General features: G+C 53.5%; 1 protein-coding gene and 1 pseudogene across 4 annotated transcripts in view; one reads left to right on the top strand and one right to left on the bottom strand.

The window, feature by feature from the left end:
- LHPP (phospholysine phosphohistidine inorganic pyrophosphate phosphatase) overlaps positions 1 to 12,633 on the bottom strand; it is a 140,925-nt gene extending 128,292 nt beyond the window's left edge. For all 3 annotated transcript variants that reach the window (XM_082672936.1, XM_082672938.1, XM_082672937.1), the window contains exon 1: positions 12,460 to 12,633. In XM_082672936.1, coding sequence (XP_082529062.1) covers positions 12,460 to 12,584 — 125 coding nt within the window. In that variant the 5' untranslated portion in view covers positions 12,585 to 12,633. The remainder of the gene's footprint in view (positions 1 to 12,459) is intronic.
- On the top strand, positions 9,372 to 10,144 carry LOC309834271 (large ribosomal subunit protein uL2-like; annotated as a pseudogene). The gene has a single exon. The product of its transcript is annotated as a large ribosomal subunit protein uL2-like (transcript).
- Positions 12,634 to 15,333: the final 2,700 nt, after the last annotated feature.

Raw genomic sequence — 15,333 nt, 5'->3', positions numbered from 1 at the left:
CCTACCCATCCGTCAAAGCCTGGTTCATCTGTCCCCTCCTCCAGGAAGCCCCCCAGACCCCAGCCCCTGCCCGGGCAGAGCCCGTCCTCTTTCCACTTGGCTTTCACAGCCCTTGAAGCACAGCAGTGCTTTTCTATGAGAAGCACTTAACTGATCCAAACTCTGGATTTGATGGGCCCACCTGGTAATGCAACCAAGTCATTCTGCTTTCCAGAGAACTTCAGGAAGAAACCCCACGCTCACTGCCGATCCCGCCTGTGGACGGCACTGCTCCAGCGCCCGTCTCTAATCCTTCCTGGGGCAAGGTTGTTAAAGGGTTCCAGAAGAGAAAGCACAGTGGAGCCGGAGGATGGGCCTAGGCACAAGGGTGAGGAGTGAGTCACGCCTTCTGCAGGCGGAGGAACAAATGCCTAAGAAAGATGCTCTAATACTGAGCGGGAGGCCAGGTGGCCAAGAGGCGACCAGGAAGTGCTTCAGAGTCTGATGACCGTGGGCTGGTCCCGACTCTGCCACTTAATGGCTGTGGGACCTCCACAAGCTGTTTCTTCTCTCTGTGGCTCAGTTTCCTCATCTGGAAAATGGGGATGAAAACAGCCTCACCTTGTGAGGCTCCAATGAGACCTGCAGTGCGCTTGCTCGGACCTGGCCCACAGTAAGTGCTCACCGAACGTAAGCCGAGCACGTCGGCCAGTGGCCAGCAGGCAGGCTCCCCCAACCTAGTTCCCTCCCCGCTCTACTGCCCCACCTGCCCAGAGCAGGCAGGGCACTCACCCACCTCGCCCCAGCCACCCCGTGACCAAGCAGCGAGGCGCATGGTGGCTGCCACAACCTCCCCTCCCCCGCTCTCACCACCTGCGCCCACGTGGGGCTCCGAGGGGCACGGGCTGGGTCCTACAGAGGGGGCACGTGTGGAGGGTCTGGGAGGCCAGGCTGATGGCGACTCCCAATCTCACCCCCGCCCCGGGGGAGGGAACCCAACAGGACGGCGACGGGGAGGAACCCTCAGGCTGGGTGGGTTCCTGGGTGGGAAGGTGAGGCTGCAGGCTGGCAGGTCAAACGTGAAGTGACAAATGAGGTTAGCACCCAGAGGGGATGGGTGACTTCTCCCCCATCGCAGAGGAAGCAGGGTTTGTTTGTTTTGATTTTGCTCATCCCTGGGCTGGTCTTCAAAAGAGCTGTGTGAGGTCCACAGGCCCACCCTGGGCTGAAATTCTGGTCTCCTACCAGAGCCACCTCTATGTCAAGTAGCCTGGAATCCTCTCCTGAGACAGAAGAAACTCATACCAGGAGGGAAGGGAGGTGTAGGGAGGAGAGGGGTGTCTCCCCTCATTCCTGCCTCCCTGACCCAGGCCCACTCTGCCCCTGGGGCTACAACTCAAGACGCTACCTGATGGAGAAGAGGCCCCTGTTACTACTGAAATGGCCACATCTGCAGATATGCTTCAGTTTCTCAGAGAAGGAAAGAACACCCACAACACCTCGGGGGGTCATTATGAACCGAAACTCGGGCGGCAGCGCCCAGCCGAGACCTTCAGAGAACATCAACCTCAGCTTCCCCACCCACCAGCGTCAAGATCCCGTTACCTAGCAGAGCGCCACGGCCGCTTCCCCATCCACCAGCGTCAAGATCCCGTTACCTAGCAGAGCGCCACGGCAGCGCCGGCCACTGTCTGATTTTGAGGTCTGCGGCTGCTTTCCTTTTAGAAAGCCACAGAGATTGAAAACACACGTTTGGAAAATTGAAACTCGCAAAGTGCATATTTGTTCTAAGAACCCAATTTTTTAAAAATGGAAGGTCAAACAGGAGCCCATGAACAGAGCAGGGGCAGTTCTGCAGTAGAAAAATACAGTCATAAAGGAAGGGATGGAGGGAGGGAGGGAAGGAGGAAAGAAAGAAAGAAAAATGTAGTCACACACACACCAAGGGGCACCCACGTTGATTCTGAGAGGGACCAGGTCCAGCTCCCCATGTGCCCTGATGTAGGGCCTCAGCTTGGGGGCAGGGAGATGCCTTCTGGCTGGAGCAGCAACAGAAGGGCTTTTCCCCCATGAGAATGGGGTCCGGCACCTGCACCTTGCACATGCCCTTGGCCAGGCATCCACGGGCCAGACTCTCGGGAGTCTTGAGTCCCAACCATGAAATGGGGTAACAGTATCGCCTAGCCTTCTGGCTCTCCGGGGTGGGGCACAGAGGACGCACCATGAGCCTATCATGTGCCGGCATCAGCACGGGGCCACGAATGCTGAGGGACACCGGGAAGGCCTCTGCCAGTAGCTCTGGCTGGGCCTGCTGCATCTCCCCCTTCTGTCCACCGACCCACCAGAGTAGACATTTTGGCCAGGCTGACAGCCAGCTGCTAGGTCCCTGGAGGTCCCTCCCACTCTCCATCGGACACTCTGCTGGGCAGACTGTGTCGTCAGAGTCCAGGCAAGAAACAGAGTCCAAAGTCTGGACGGAGAGAAGAGAACAAGAGCAGTGGTGACGCATGGAGGTGGCCCTGGCTGAGCCTCTCAGGCCGGGCTAGCCAGCCAGCAACCTCAGGGGGACAGCAACGAGGTCAAACAGACGTCGGGCAGGCCTGAAGCCAGGGCCCTTACGAAACACGTGGCACACCTTCCACACCCGTGGCTACCTCACCCGCCACCCAGTATGTTCTCTCTGACCTGCCTGGGCCTCTGAGCTCAGATCAAAGGGACACGCTGAGCCCACAACATCACTTTACTAGTTACTAATAAATTCAATTTAGAATGAAGTGCATGGGAATCTAGAAACCAGAGGAGACCTTGGAGATTATCCAACCTAGTGGCTCCTTTCGCAGAGGGGGAGACTGAGGCCCAGAGGGATACGAGGAACCTAAGGGCACATTTCTGGGAGCCATGGGTTCTTTGGTCCACTCCCCAGCCTTGGAAGGTTAGCCACCAGCTAGCCCTCCCCTGACGTGGTCACAGGCTGGTCAAGTGCTGGGCGCTGCAGGGGACAGAGCCAGGCATTCTCGGGTAAGGTGGGAGCCTGGCTCGGGAAGCAGACACACCCTCAGCACCTCTGCCACCTCGTCCCTGTGTGACCAAGGCTTGTCACCTAACCTTCTCCAACCTCAGCTTCCACATCTGTAAAATGGGGCACTAGCAGTAGCTACTTGACAGGACTGTCCTGAAGCACCTGGCATGTTGCAAATACTCAGTGAATGACAGTGAAGACGATGGTGGTTACAATGACGACCACACCTCTAGCAGGCCCGGGGCCGGGTGCTGGGGACATCTGGGTCCTCGAGGCAGGTAGTCGGACAAGAAGACAGATGCCCAGGGAACTGGGACAGCCGGAGGAGCCAGCTGGTGAGGGAGGCCTGCTGGACGGAGCCCAGAGAGCTTCGCCCGGGGCCACCATTAAGAAAGAGGGCAAAGTTCAACCCAGCAAATGGAACCTGGGGTAAACCGGCGCTGGCTCATCCTGGCAGACATCCCAGAGCGCCCAGGACAGAGGGAACCCCAACAGTATTTACAACAGCTCCCCACGAGAGGAAACTGAGGCACAAAAAGGAACTTGCCCAAGACCACATGACAACCACAGGGCAGAGCTGGGACTCGAAACCCAGGTTCTCGCCCACAAGAGTTGACACCTACCTTCCTTTAGGGGAAGCACCTGCCCTGCTAAGGGTCTGGCCCCCACTCTCCTTCCTCCTGAGGTGGCTTTGAGCAAGCCCTATTCCTCCTCTATAAACAGGGCTGCATCCTGCCAGCCCCAGGGTGGCGGGAAGTCACCTTGCATAGCGCCACAGGCAGGGCCCGGGCAGGGCTTTGCCAATACGGCTTCTCTGTATATCCTTGGAGGGCTGGGGGATCAGGACTCCACCTGTGGGCCCCGTGAGTGACCCGTGCCATGCTCACCTCCTAATCAGCCAGGGCCTTCCTACCAGAGGCGGCATCTTTGGGATAAACCGTTAACTCTGCTCCAGAACCCCCAGCCTGGCTGCCCTTGATTTCCATAGGGTGGCTCCTGCCCAGCAAGGCTGAAATCAGAAACCCAGAAACAGCCCTTGTCATGACAGTGGAGCCGTGGGTAGCTTCACAACAATGTCCCTCGGTTTCCCTCCACGCAAGTCAGGGTCACAGTTCTGTTACTGCTCTACCTGAGGGTGGTTGTGTCTCCTTTAAGTCCAAGAACAAAAATGGTATTTCACACACATTACTCTGTAACTTTTTCACTGACTATATGCAACATTCACCTCATATAAACTAATGTCAACACCAAACAGAGCTACCTCACTCTTTTTAACTGCTGGGGAATATTCCGCAGTCTGGATAAACCATAATTTATTCCCTTGTCCCCTCCTGATAGACACGCAGGTTGTTTCCAGCCACAAATATAAAATTATTCACATATGTACTATTGAGCTGTCCACTGCCCCAGACTTTAGTACTGTTATTTTTTTTTAACATCTTTTTTGGAGTATAATTGCTTTACAATGGTGTGTTAGTTTCTGCTTTATAAGAAAGTCAATCAGCTATACATATACATATATCCCCGTATCTCTTTCCTCTTGCGTCTCCCTCCCTCCCACCCTCCCTGTCCCACCCCTCTAGGTGGTCACAAAGCACCGAGCTGATCACCCTGTGCTATACGGGGAGGGCGAAGGGTAAGCTGGGACAAAGTGAGAGAGTGGCATAGACATATATACACTGCCAAATGTAAAATAGATAGCTAGTGGGAAGCAGCCGCAGTGGTTAAGACTCTGCCTTCCACTGCAGGGGGCGTGGGTTTGATCCCTGGTGGAGATCCCGCCTGCCGTGGGGTGTGGCCAAAAAAAAATAAAAAAGACACTTTCATCATTTTCACGGACTGACCTCATAATCGGTATTACAGATTTGAACAGAGAAAATACACACCATTCAAACATTGCTCTTTTATCTGTTTTTAAAACTGGAGGGATTCTACCTCAGATTTCATTTAGGAGATAAATGCTCTGAGGCGACATAAGTTTGAGACCACTGGCTCGGGATCTGCGGGGAGCTCCAGCCTCCAGTGACCTGTGAACCAGCAGAACATGTTTCTTGAGCATCAGTGCTGCCCAAGGAGTGGGGGGTTGTGGGGGGTGTGATGGGGGGACCATGGAACTGGACGAGAGCCAGCCAGGGAAGGGGCGGCTTCTTAAAATCCCCTGCGCTTTGGGGGAAACACAGAGGAAAAGGCGTGGAAGGAGCTACAGGGTCCCCCTGGGGGGATGACGAGGATGGGCTGGTGATGATTTGGACTTTTTACTTAGTACCTTCCTGCGCTAGGGGGATGGTTTACAAGAAGGAAGCCACGTCTGCCTTGGGAAGCCTAAACTGTGGATGTTACGAAACCAGTACTCGGCCTGGGAAGAGAGAATCGTTCTCTCACCTGGCCCCCAACTCTGAAGTCAGCCTAGTTCACCCGCAGAGAGGAAACGGCAGCACGAGTGACAGGGCATTCTCAACAAACACACCTTGTCCAAGGTCCAGGGTGAGTCAGGAAAGCTGTTGTTGGCCTAAACGAACTCAAACAAACGGCCTGCCCCCTCTGATAGCCTTAAGAGCCCCCTCTGGCAGGTGCTGGGCCACACGGGGGATGGGACGAGGCAGCGCAGGGAGGCTCCCAGCTCTCTCACAGTCCTGGTAGCTACTATTATTACCGCCACTCCTGGGCGGCTGTGTCCCTGGGGCCCGACGGAGCCAGGGTGGCCGAGCATCAAGGAGGGTCTTGGTCCTAGGCCGCACTTCAGACAAGTTCCCGGGCCCTGTTCCTCTGGCTCTAAGACCTGCTGGGAGGGGCCTGGGTTTTCACAGGGCCCCGGGGCTCCTGGCGCACACTGGAGGGATGGGTCGCGGGTCCGTTAGTCCTGGGTGGGAATTGCTTTATGAGGCTGCCCTGGGCCGAGGCCGAGCCTGCTTCCTTCCGCCGGCCGCAAAAAGGCTGGGCCGGGCTGGGCCCAGCAGATGTGCTTTAGTGGCCGAGACAGGATGCAGTAAATGCCCACCCGCCTTTCACATGCAGATGCCTCTGAGGCTCCCCTTTGTGCTGACCAGCCCGGGGGCCGGTCCCTGCAGCCCCCGCTGTGCCCAGCCCTGCCTCTGAATGGCTCCCCTCGGGGAGCCCAACTGCCCAAGAATGGACTCCAATAAAGGGCCTGATGGGGGGACCCAGGCCGGTTACAGATGTCCCATGACCACGCCCACCCACAAGTCCTAGCACAGTAAGAGGGCTCCACCTGGCCAGCACCGTGCCCAGCGGCTCCAGGAGGCCTGGACCTCCTGTTCTCCAATCTGGGACGTTCCTGGCCCAGACGACAGCTTCAGAGCCCAGCTCACACATCACGGGCTCCCCATCTCCCTGGCGGCTCAGTCTCTCTCCACCTGACACTAGCCTTTCCGGGTGCTGTTTACGCTGCTCTCCCCATACTGGACGGTCAGCTTCCCGAGAGCAGGGACTTCCATCTGCCCCACTCACTGCCCCTTGTCCCAATGCCTACAGCGGTGTTTTTAGTATAAAAGAAGCACTCGATAAATATTTGTTGCGTGAGTGGATGAATGAACAAGTGCATCTTTAATGAGAAGCAGTGTGCTATTGCGGGGAAAACTGGGGCTTGGAGTCAGGTGGACCGGGGCAGGGCGGGGGACAGGGGGCAGGAAGGGAGGGAACCCTGGCCCAGACACTTTCTCCACTGTGGCCACTTCCCAAATCTCTCTGAGCCTCTGTTCCGGCTTTGAAAAGGGCTGGTTGTGAAGGCAGCCTGATCATCAGTGACCGCTATCACGGTGGCCGGTACGGTTTTAAAAAGCAGAGCTAATAACCCCCAAGTGCTCTGTGTCCCCAAACAGGTGGGAAACTTTCCAAAAACCTGAGGACACCTGTCACCACAGAAAGCCTAGGAAGAGAGGTGGTGAGTCACCCCCTCCGGGGTTCCCAGAACAGAAGGCACTGTTTGGGAACCCACGGCACTGGGGAGATGCCATGGAGGCAAACGCCCCCCTGGGCCCCGGGACCCCCATCAAGCGGCCCCTCTACAGCGCTGCTGCTCTCACCCTGGGAACTTCCTCTGAGCTCCCTTGTGACTTCAAAGCCAGCCTTGCATATCAAGGAGGCCACAGAGTGCAGGCTGTGGCTGCAAAAACTACACAAAGCGGTGGAAGCCTGGCATTATTCACGTTGGCCAGCAGGGCCTGGCCCGGGAAAAGGCCGTGTCCCCAAGTCTGACATCCCCAGGGAAACTCCAAAAGCAGGCGGATTTTACTGGGGGAAGTTGCCCACATACACTCACAGCCAGGAGGGTCTGGATGCTGGGCTCCGGGGGCCCCACAGGAGGGCACGGGCGGCCTCCTTGGGCCTGAGTGTGATCAGCTGGCCACTGGAGGCCGGGCCTGGGCGGAGGGGCCTAGCCTTTAAAGAGCCAGCACAAGAGCTGAAGAGAGAAAAGGGACGTGGGTGAGAGCCAGAGGCTGCCGCAGCGTGGAGGGCCCAGGCGCTGCGGGTGCTGGGCTGCTAAGGGGCTGGTCAGTGAAAACCCCCTGAAAGTCTGTATAACTGGAAGCAAGGGGGTAAAGTGGGCAGAGGGAGAGAAGGGGCCAAAAGGGTCACTCGGGAAGGCCCTGGTGGAGCAGAGAAATGCACGGGGACGCGGTCCTGTGGCATGGAGTCCCAGGGAGGGTTCAGAGGGGCCAGGCCTCATCCTCCAGGACGATCAACTCCCCTGATATAAGGAGAACTGCGTCCCCTCACTGGAAACAGTCCCACACACTATGGGGAAGGCACTTCTCCCCTCTCTCAGCTACAAAACTGGCTGGGATGTATTTTAGGACTGTCAGTATATCCAGTTATTATACCGCTGCTAGATTTATACAGTGTAGCTGCTACCAAAGACACTCCAGCTAGATAAACCAGTTGAATTAAAGCAAATCAAGACAAACAACTCCCGGGGATCTGCTGGAAGATGCCAGCGCCAAACCCACAGAGGTTAAAGGACCAGGGATCACCCTCCTTCGAGTCACAGCCTGGAATCTGTGCAGGTGTTAGGTGGACAGTGTATCGGGGGGAGCATCACCCAGGGGAGACTGCTAGAGAGAAGCCCCTGACCTTTTCCAATGCCCACTTCTCCCTCAAAGGACTCTAAGTATGGGTCCAGCACAGCGGTTAGGAGTCACGCACACCTGGGTTCCCATGGTCCCTGGGCCATCCCAGCTGAGACCCTAGCAAGCCCTGAGCCTCAGTGGCTTCAGCTGATTGAGGGAGATAACCTCCTTCCACCCCCACGCTGTTAGGGGGACTACATGACATAAACAGGGACGCCCAGCATAGGAAGCACTCTCTGAGAGCAGCCAGCTTTGCTGGTGCTGGGAGACGCCTGGAGCCTCACTGGCCCGGGAGGGGTGCACACCAGACCCACATTACCGACTGGAAACAAGGGCTCACAATCAGCACTACTTATTCCAAAGCCACTGCTGAATCCATTTTGTGCTCCTCAGCAGAAGGTAGATGGGGAGGGACCGAGGCTCTGTCCATATCCTTGACCTACTTTATTTCTCAGGTTTTGAGGCAAAAATGACCCTGCTAAAATGCAAAGGACTTCGGGACTTCCCTGGTGGTTAAGAGTCTGCCTGCTAATGTAGGGGACACGGGTTCGAGCCCTGGTCCGGGAAGATCCCATATGCCGCAGAGCAACTAAGCCCGTGCCCACAACTACTGAGCCTGCGCTCTAGAGCCCGCAAGCCACAACTACTGAGCCCACATGCCACAACTAATGAAGCCCACGCACCTACAGCCTGTGCTCTGCAACAAGAGAAGCCACGGCAATGAGAAGCCCGCGCACCCCAAGGAAGAATAGCCCCTGCTCGCCGCAACTAGAGAAAGCCTGCATGCAATGAAGACCCAAAGCACCAAAAATAAAATTAATTAATTAACTTTAAAAAAAATTTAAAAATGAATGAAACTGTAAATTAGTTTAAATAAATAAATAAATAAATAAAATGCAAAGGAGTGACAAACCCACGTGTTGGTGAGGACACAGAGCCACGGGCACTCTCACATATACCACTTTGGGAAACGATTTGACAGCATCTTCTAGCAATGAACATATTCCTATCTTATGACCAGCAATTCCACTCCTAGGCCTGTACCCAGCAGAAATGCATCCATGCATTCACCAGACATGTTCTAGAATGTTCATGGCAGCACTATTCAAAATAACTGAAAACAGGAAACTACACCCCCTCAATAGAAGAACAGATGTGTACTTTAATATAAAGTTTTTTTTTTTAAGTGGCCCTGATTTTAAAAAAATTAAAAGCACGTGTAACAGGAATTCCTATACTAACATGGGACGTGCTCTTTTGGCCGCACTCCTCAGCAGACTGCTGCCATGGGCCACGGGATCTGTGGGCAGAGGAAGGGCGCCAGCTCCACGTTCCGCGTGCACGTGAAGCACCGAAAGACGCCGCGTCTCTGCACACCGTGGACTTTGCCAAGCAACACAGCTACATCAAGGGTATCGTGAAGGACACCATCCACGACCCGGGCTGCAGCGTGCCCCTTGCCAGGGTGGTCTTCCGGGATCCATACAGTTTTAAGAAGCGGACAGAGATGTTCATCACCACCGAGGGCATCCACACCAGCCAGTTCGTGGACTGTGGCAAGCAGGCCCAGCTCAGCATCGGCAGTGTGCTCCCGGTGGGTACCGTACCTGGGGGCACCCACATGTGTTGTCTGGAGGAGAAGCCTGGTGACTGGGGCAAGCTGGCCAGAGCCTCTGGAAACTATGTGACTGTCATCTCCCACAACCCTGAGACAAAGAAGACCAGAGTGAAGCTGCCCTTGGGCTCCAAGAAGGTCATCTCCTCCACCAACAGAGCTGTGGTCGGCGTGGTGGCTAGAGGTGGCCGCGTTGACAAACCCATTCTGAAGGCCAGCCGTGCCTACCACAAGTATAAGGCAAAGAGGAATTGCTGGCCATGTGTGCGGGGTGTGGCCATGAACCCTGCTGAGCGTCCCTTTGGAGGTGGCAACCACCACCATATCGGCAAAGCCTCTACCATCCTCAGAGATGCCTCTGCTGGCCAGAAAGTGGGTCTCACTGCTGCCCACCGGACTGGGTGTCTCCGGGGAACCAAGACTGTGCAGGAGAAAAAGAATTAGGGCTGAGGGCTCAATAAAGTTTGTCTCTTTCACAAAAACAAACAAACAAACAAACATGGGACGTGACGTTTAACTGTCATACTCATGGGGTGTATTGTGTGCCAAGCACTGTGTCAAGGGCCATCATGGCACCTGCCTGCACCCCTCTGTGCCCCTCTCCATTCCCTCAGGTGCTCCAGTCCAACACCGGAGCCATTCTTCATTTCATCTTCTCCCTGTTCCCCGCAATATCCAATACACAGGCAGGTCCCATTGGTCCTACTCCCAAAACATCTAATTCACCCCCTTCTGTTCATCTCCATTGCCACCCCCTAGTCCACGCCCTATCATGTCTCCCTGGACCACACAAGGGTCTCCCAACTGGCTGTTCCCCTGTTTCCTCTGGAGCCCGGCCATCTGCCCCACTGCCAGCTCATTCTCCACTTTGCAGCCAGAGATCTTCTTAAAATATTTTGTTTTCTGGTGCAGTATTTTTTTCCAGCACTTTTTGAGACAAAATTGACAAAATATTTGTAATTTGATATCTTGAATGGGAAATACATCCACATGGTTCAAAACTTTAAAAAATGTTTATATACGAAGTTACCGAGGGAAGAGCCTTGCTCCCATCCCTACCCCCAACCACCTAGTTCTCCCCAATCACTTGCCTTCCAGCTCTTCACAGGTTGAAGCTCTTCCCTCCAGTTTCCTTATACAAACACACCAGCAGGAATACACACTTGCATTTCTGCCTTTTCCACCCAAAAGATGGCACAGTGCACATCCTGTCTTCACTGACAGCACGTCTACATGGCAGGCATGCTCGTTCTTTTTTATGCAGCATGGAATTCCACTGTGTAGAAGGATAGACTGTAATACTCCCCTAGCGATGGACAGTTGAGCTGTTTCCAGTCTTTTGCTATTTCTCAAGGCACTGCCATGAATGACCTCCCACCTATGTCATTTCTCATGTATGAGGCAGTACGCTGATAGATCATGCCAAATGCATCTTCCACAAGCAATATAAGACAGGGTCTGCTTCCACAAACTCTCACCAAGAGAATGCGTTCCCAAAGTTGTGGATTTTGGCCGATTTTCTCAAATTGATGAAAAAAGGCATCTCAGGATCGTTTTAATGTGCACTTCTCTTATTCGAGTAAGGCTGAGCATCTTTCCTGTGCTTTTCCTTTGTGTTTCTATTTGTTTTCCTTTCCTATGAATTGTTTATATCCTTTGTGCCTCTTTCTATTGGGTTGTTGATTTGTTGTTGTTGTCGATTTCTAGATTTTGAGGCGTAGCTACAAAGGTATTCTCCTACTCCAAGATTTCAAAGGGAATCTCTCCTGTTTTCATTTACTTATATGGTTTCACTTTCTACATTTAAATGTCTTGAAAACATAAATCAGATCACACGACACTCCTGCCTAAAATCTTCAGTGACTTCTCATTGCACCCAGTATGGAATCCAGACAGCTCTCTGTGACCCTCAGGTCCCTGCCTGCTGTAGCCCTGAGCACCCTCGCTAGTGCCCACTCTCTCTTCAGTTCCGTGAGTGCGTGCGATCTGCTGAGTTCTCCTCCCGAGATCTCCTCCGAGCTCTCCTCCGCCTCAGGCTTTGCAGCCACTGTTCCCTTCAGATGCAAGGCACTTCCTCCTCCACTTCACCCCATGCCTCCTCTTACCCTCTGGTTCTGCGATGCCAGTGGCAATTACAAAGCCCAGGGCCCAGTGGTGCCAACAGTGGTCCTGGCAGTGTCTTCTGTGCACAAGACTTGGTGGGCAAGACGCCCTCCTACCGTCTAAGCAGACAGTCAAGGCAGTCCAACTTAATTACAATGCCAGCCACGTATGTAATTTAAAGTTTTCTGGTAACCACATTAACAAAGGTTAAAAGAAGGTGGAATTAATTTAATATATTTTATTTAAGCTAACATATTCAAATTACTATCATTTCAATATGTAACCAATATAAAACAATACAATGAACTTTATACATTTTTTCTCACTAAGTCTTCAAAATCCAGTGTGGGTTGTACACTTACTTACACCACATCTAAATTCAGACTTGCCACATTCCAAGCGCTCAAAGGCAAGGAATGGGGCTGCGCTGTTGGACAGGGGCGCAACTCTAACCAGCAGGGTCCCGGTGCTCATCCCGAGACGCCGTTTGCCTGTCACACCCGGCGCCTGCAGCGCAATCCTCCCGGGACCAGCCCACCGCTCGCCGGGCGGGGCGGGGCCAGAGCAGCAGCCCCGCCCCGCCCCCCGGCAGCGGCCCACAGGACCCGGCTGAGCACAGCGCCGGGCGCTCCAGGCGGCCTGCGCGGCCCACTCACCTCGCCAGCGCCTCCACAGAGCCTACAATCGGCGCACCGCCGCCCTCACCGCCGTCGTACAGCACACCTGAGATGTCGAGCAGCACCCCGCGCACGCCGGCCAGCCGCTCGCCCCACGCAGCCATTGCGTCCCGCCTGCGCCTCGGCCCCCGCGTCCCAACCGGCGCTTGGAAGCTGCGGCCGCGCTCGCCGCGCAGGGTTGCCTGGGAAGTGTAGTCCCGCGGGCGGGGCGGGGCAGAGCTGGGCCAGTGGGGCGTGGCCGGGCGCAAACCCGGCAAGACGGGCGCTGCTTCCCGACTCCCGAGTCACGCGCTCCCAAAATAGGAGCCTTTTCACCTGGAGATCAGTGGATAAAGGGTCAACCTCCCTAAAATTGGAGCAAGGCAGATTGGAACGAGGAGGCAACCGGAAAAGTAACAAAAATTAAAGAGAACAGGCAAGACCTTCATTGGTGTTTTCCTGTGGCCCGATGACACTCCTAACAGCAATGGAGATAGTTGGGCCCACAGACTGGACGATGCTGCGCGCCTGAAGCAATGATAAGGTAACGAATCTCTAAAGACATGTATGAAGTGTAAGCTATGATGCCAGAACAAGGTGGAAGAAAAATAAATGTTCAGGGACCGGAATTGTTCAAGAAGTGATAAGATGGCTACTGACAGAAATATTATGCCATGAAAAAAGGAAGACTAGGTTACAACATGAAAAACGCTCACGATATAACATTGTGTGAAAAAGCAGAGGGACTTCCCTAGCTGTCCGGTGGTTAAGACTCGGCTTCCAATGCAGGGGGCGTGGGTTCCATCCCTCGTTGAGGAACTAAGATCCCACATGCGGAGTGGTGCAGCCAAAAAAAAAAAAAGCAGAATGCAAAATTGTATGTAGACCTCTGCCTACAAAAATAAGGCGTAGGAATGGCTGAGAAGAAAATGGGAATATTTCAATGTGTTAGCCCAGTGAGATTTTGGATGAATTTTTACATTCTATTTAATGTTACATCGTTTTTGTAATAAATAGAAGTTGGTAGAAAAGGGGAAGAGTTTCCTTAACTGCCCTTTTGACCCTTTCAAGTGTTTAAACTGAAACTTCAAAAAATTTGACTTCTGGGACTTCCCTGGTGGCACAGCGGTTAAGAATCCGCCTGCCAAAGCAGGGGACACGGGTTCAAGCCCTGGTCCCGGAAGATCCCACATGCGCGGAGCAACTAAGCCCGTGCGCCACAACTACTGAGGCTGCGTTCTAGAGCCCGCGAGCCACAACTGCTGAGCCCGTGTGCCACAACTACCGAAGCCTGTGCACCTAGAGCCCATGCTCCGCAACAAGAGAAGCCACCACAATGAGATGTCCGTGCACTGCAATGAAGAGTAGCCCCGCTCGCCGCAACTAGAGAAAGCCTGCGCACAGCAACAAAGACCCCATGCAGCCAAAAATAAATAAAATAAATAAATTTATTTTTTAAAAAATTGACTTCTCTTAGCCTGACTTAACTTTAAGTTTTCAAAAAAAGACCATATTAGGGTGGCCATTTTGTTTCAGGCTCTTGATTCACAGATGGCATGAAGAATTCATCAGAATATTAGAACTTTAACCCAGTTCAATGAATCGTGCGTGTCATGTTGATAAGTTTACTAGGAAAACTGTGTACTCCGCTGATTTTACAGGAGAAATATAAAATATAGTTCCTGCCCTTTGGGGATTTACAATCTGGTTGGGGGAGAAATGAATATGAGACGTCATATTAATCATGGTTCTTGGGCTTCCCTGGTGGTGCAGTGGTTAAGAATCTGCCTGCCAACACAGGGGTCATGGGTTCAAGCCCTGGTCCGGGAAGATCCCACATGCTGTGGAGCAACTAAGCCCATGCGCCGCAGCTACTGAGCCTGTGCTCTACAGCCTGTGAGCCACAACTACTGAGCCAGTGTGCCACAACTACTGAAGCCCACGCGCCTAGAGCCTGAGCTCCGCAACAAGAGAAGCCACCACAATGAGAAGCCAGAGCACCACAATGAAGAGTAGCCCCTGCTCGCTGCAACTAGAGAAAGCCCACACACAGCAAAAAAGACCCAATGCAGCCAAAAGTAAATAAATAAAATAAAATTTTTTTAAAAATCATGGTTCTTAGTTGCAGACAATAGAAACTTCTCCAGCTAGAGGGGTAAGTTTATACAAGGCATCAAGGAGCTTACAGATTTCCAGGGGGACTGGGTAACCAAGCTCAAGTACCACACAGCAAAGAGCCATGCAGCTCTGAGAAATGCCCAATTTCATTGTTCCACTGAGACCACTGCCCCATCACTTGGCTCTTAAGATGACAGGAACCTGATAGTATTGCCCCGAAAGAACCAAATCCACCCACCATACCTTCAGAGAATTCTCCCTCTCCACCTATGGTCACCATCTCACTTTCACCATGTCTGGCTTGGTGGAACCTAGTGCAACCTGCAAGGGAGTCTGGGAAATGCAGTGTTTGCATTCCAGATTCTGTGGTACAGGAACTGAGTGAGTCCGTCTGGATAATCTACCACGATCATCATGAGCCATACATCACCCATGTATAGAGCTTCAACTCTGTGGGCTTAGTGGGTCCCAGGGTCCAAAAAGGTCTAAAGTGTGATCTTTGCCTTTGAGTCAAGACTGGGCAGAGAACAAGATGTACACGTTTAAGATTACTGATCAAACGTGTGCAGAGTGCCAGTGAGTGACAGACAAAGCCAAGACGATGGACTCTGTGGGCTGTGGAGGGCGGCTGTGGTTTCTGAGCAGAGGGGCAGCCTGAAATGGACCTTGAAGCATGGCTGGGCTTTAGTTTCATGCCAAAGAGGAAGAGGAGAAAGGGCACTTCTGCCTGTGGTGGTGAGTCCACGCGTAGTTCTC

The sequence above is a fragment of the Grampus griseus genome (genome assembly GCF_964374135.1).
Source record: "Grampus griseus genome assembly, chromosome: 16".
Lineage (NCBI taxonomy): Eukaryota > Metazoa > Chordata > Mammalia > Artiodactyla > Delphinidae > Grampus > Grampus griseus.
The sequence above is the reverse complement of the archived record's forward strand: the minus strand, read 5'-3'. Positions and strand labels throughout refer to the sequence as shown.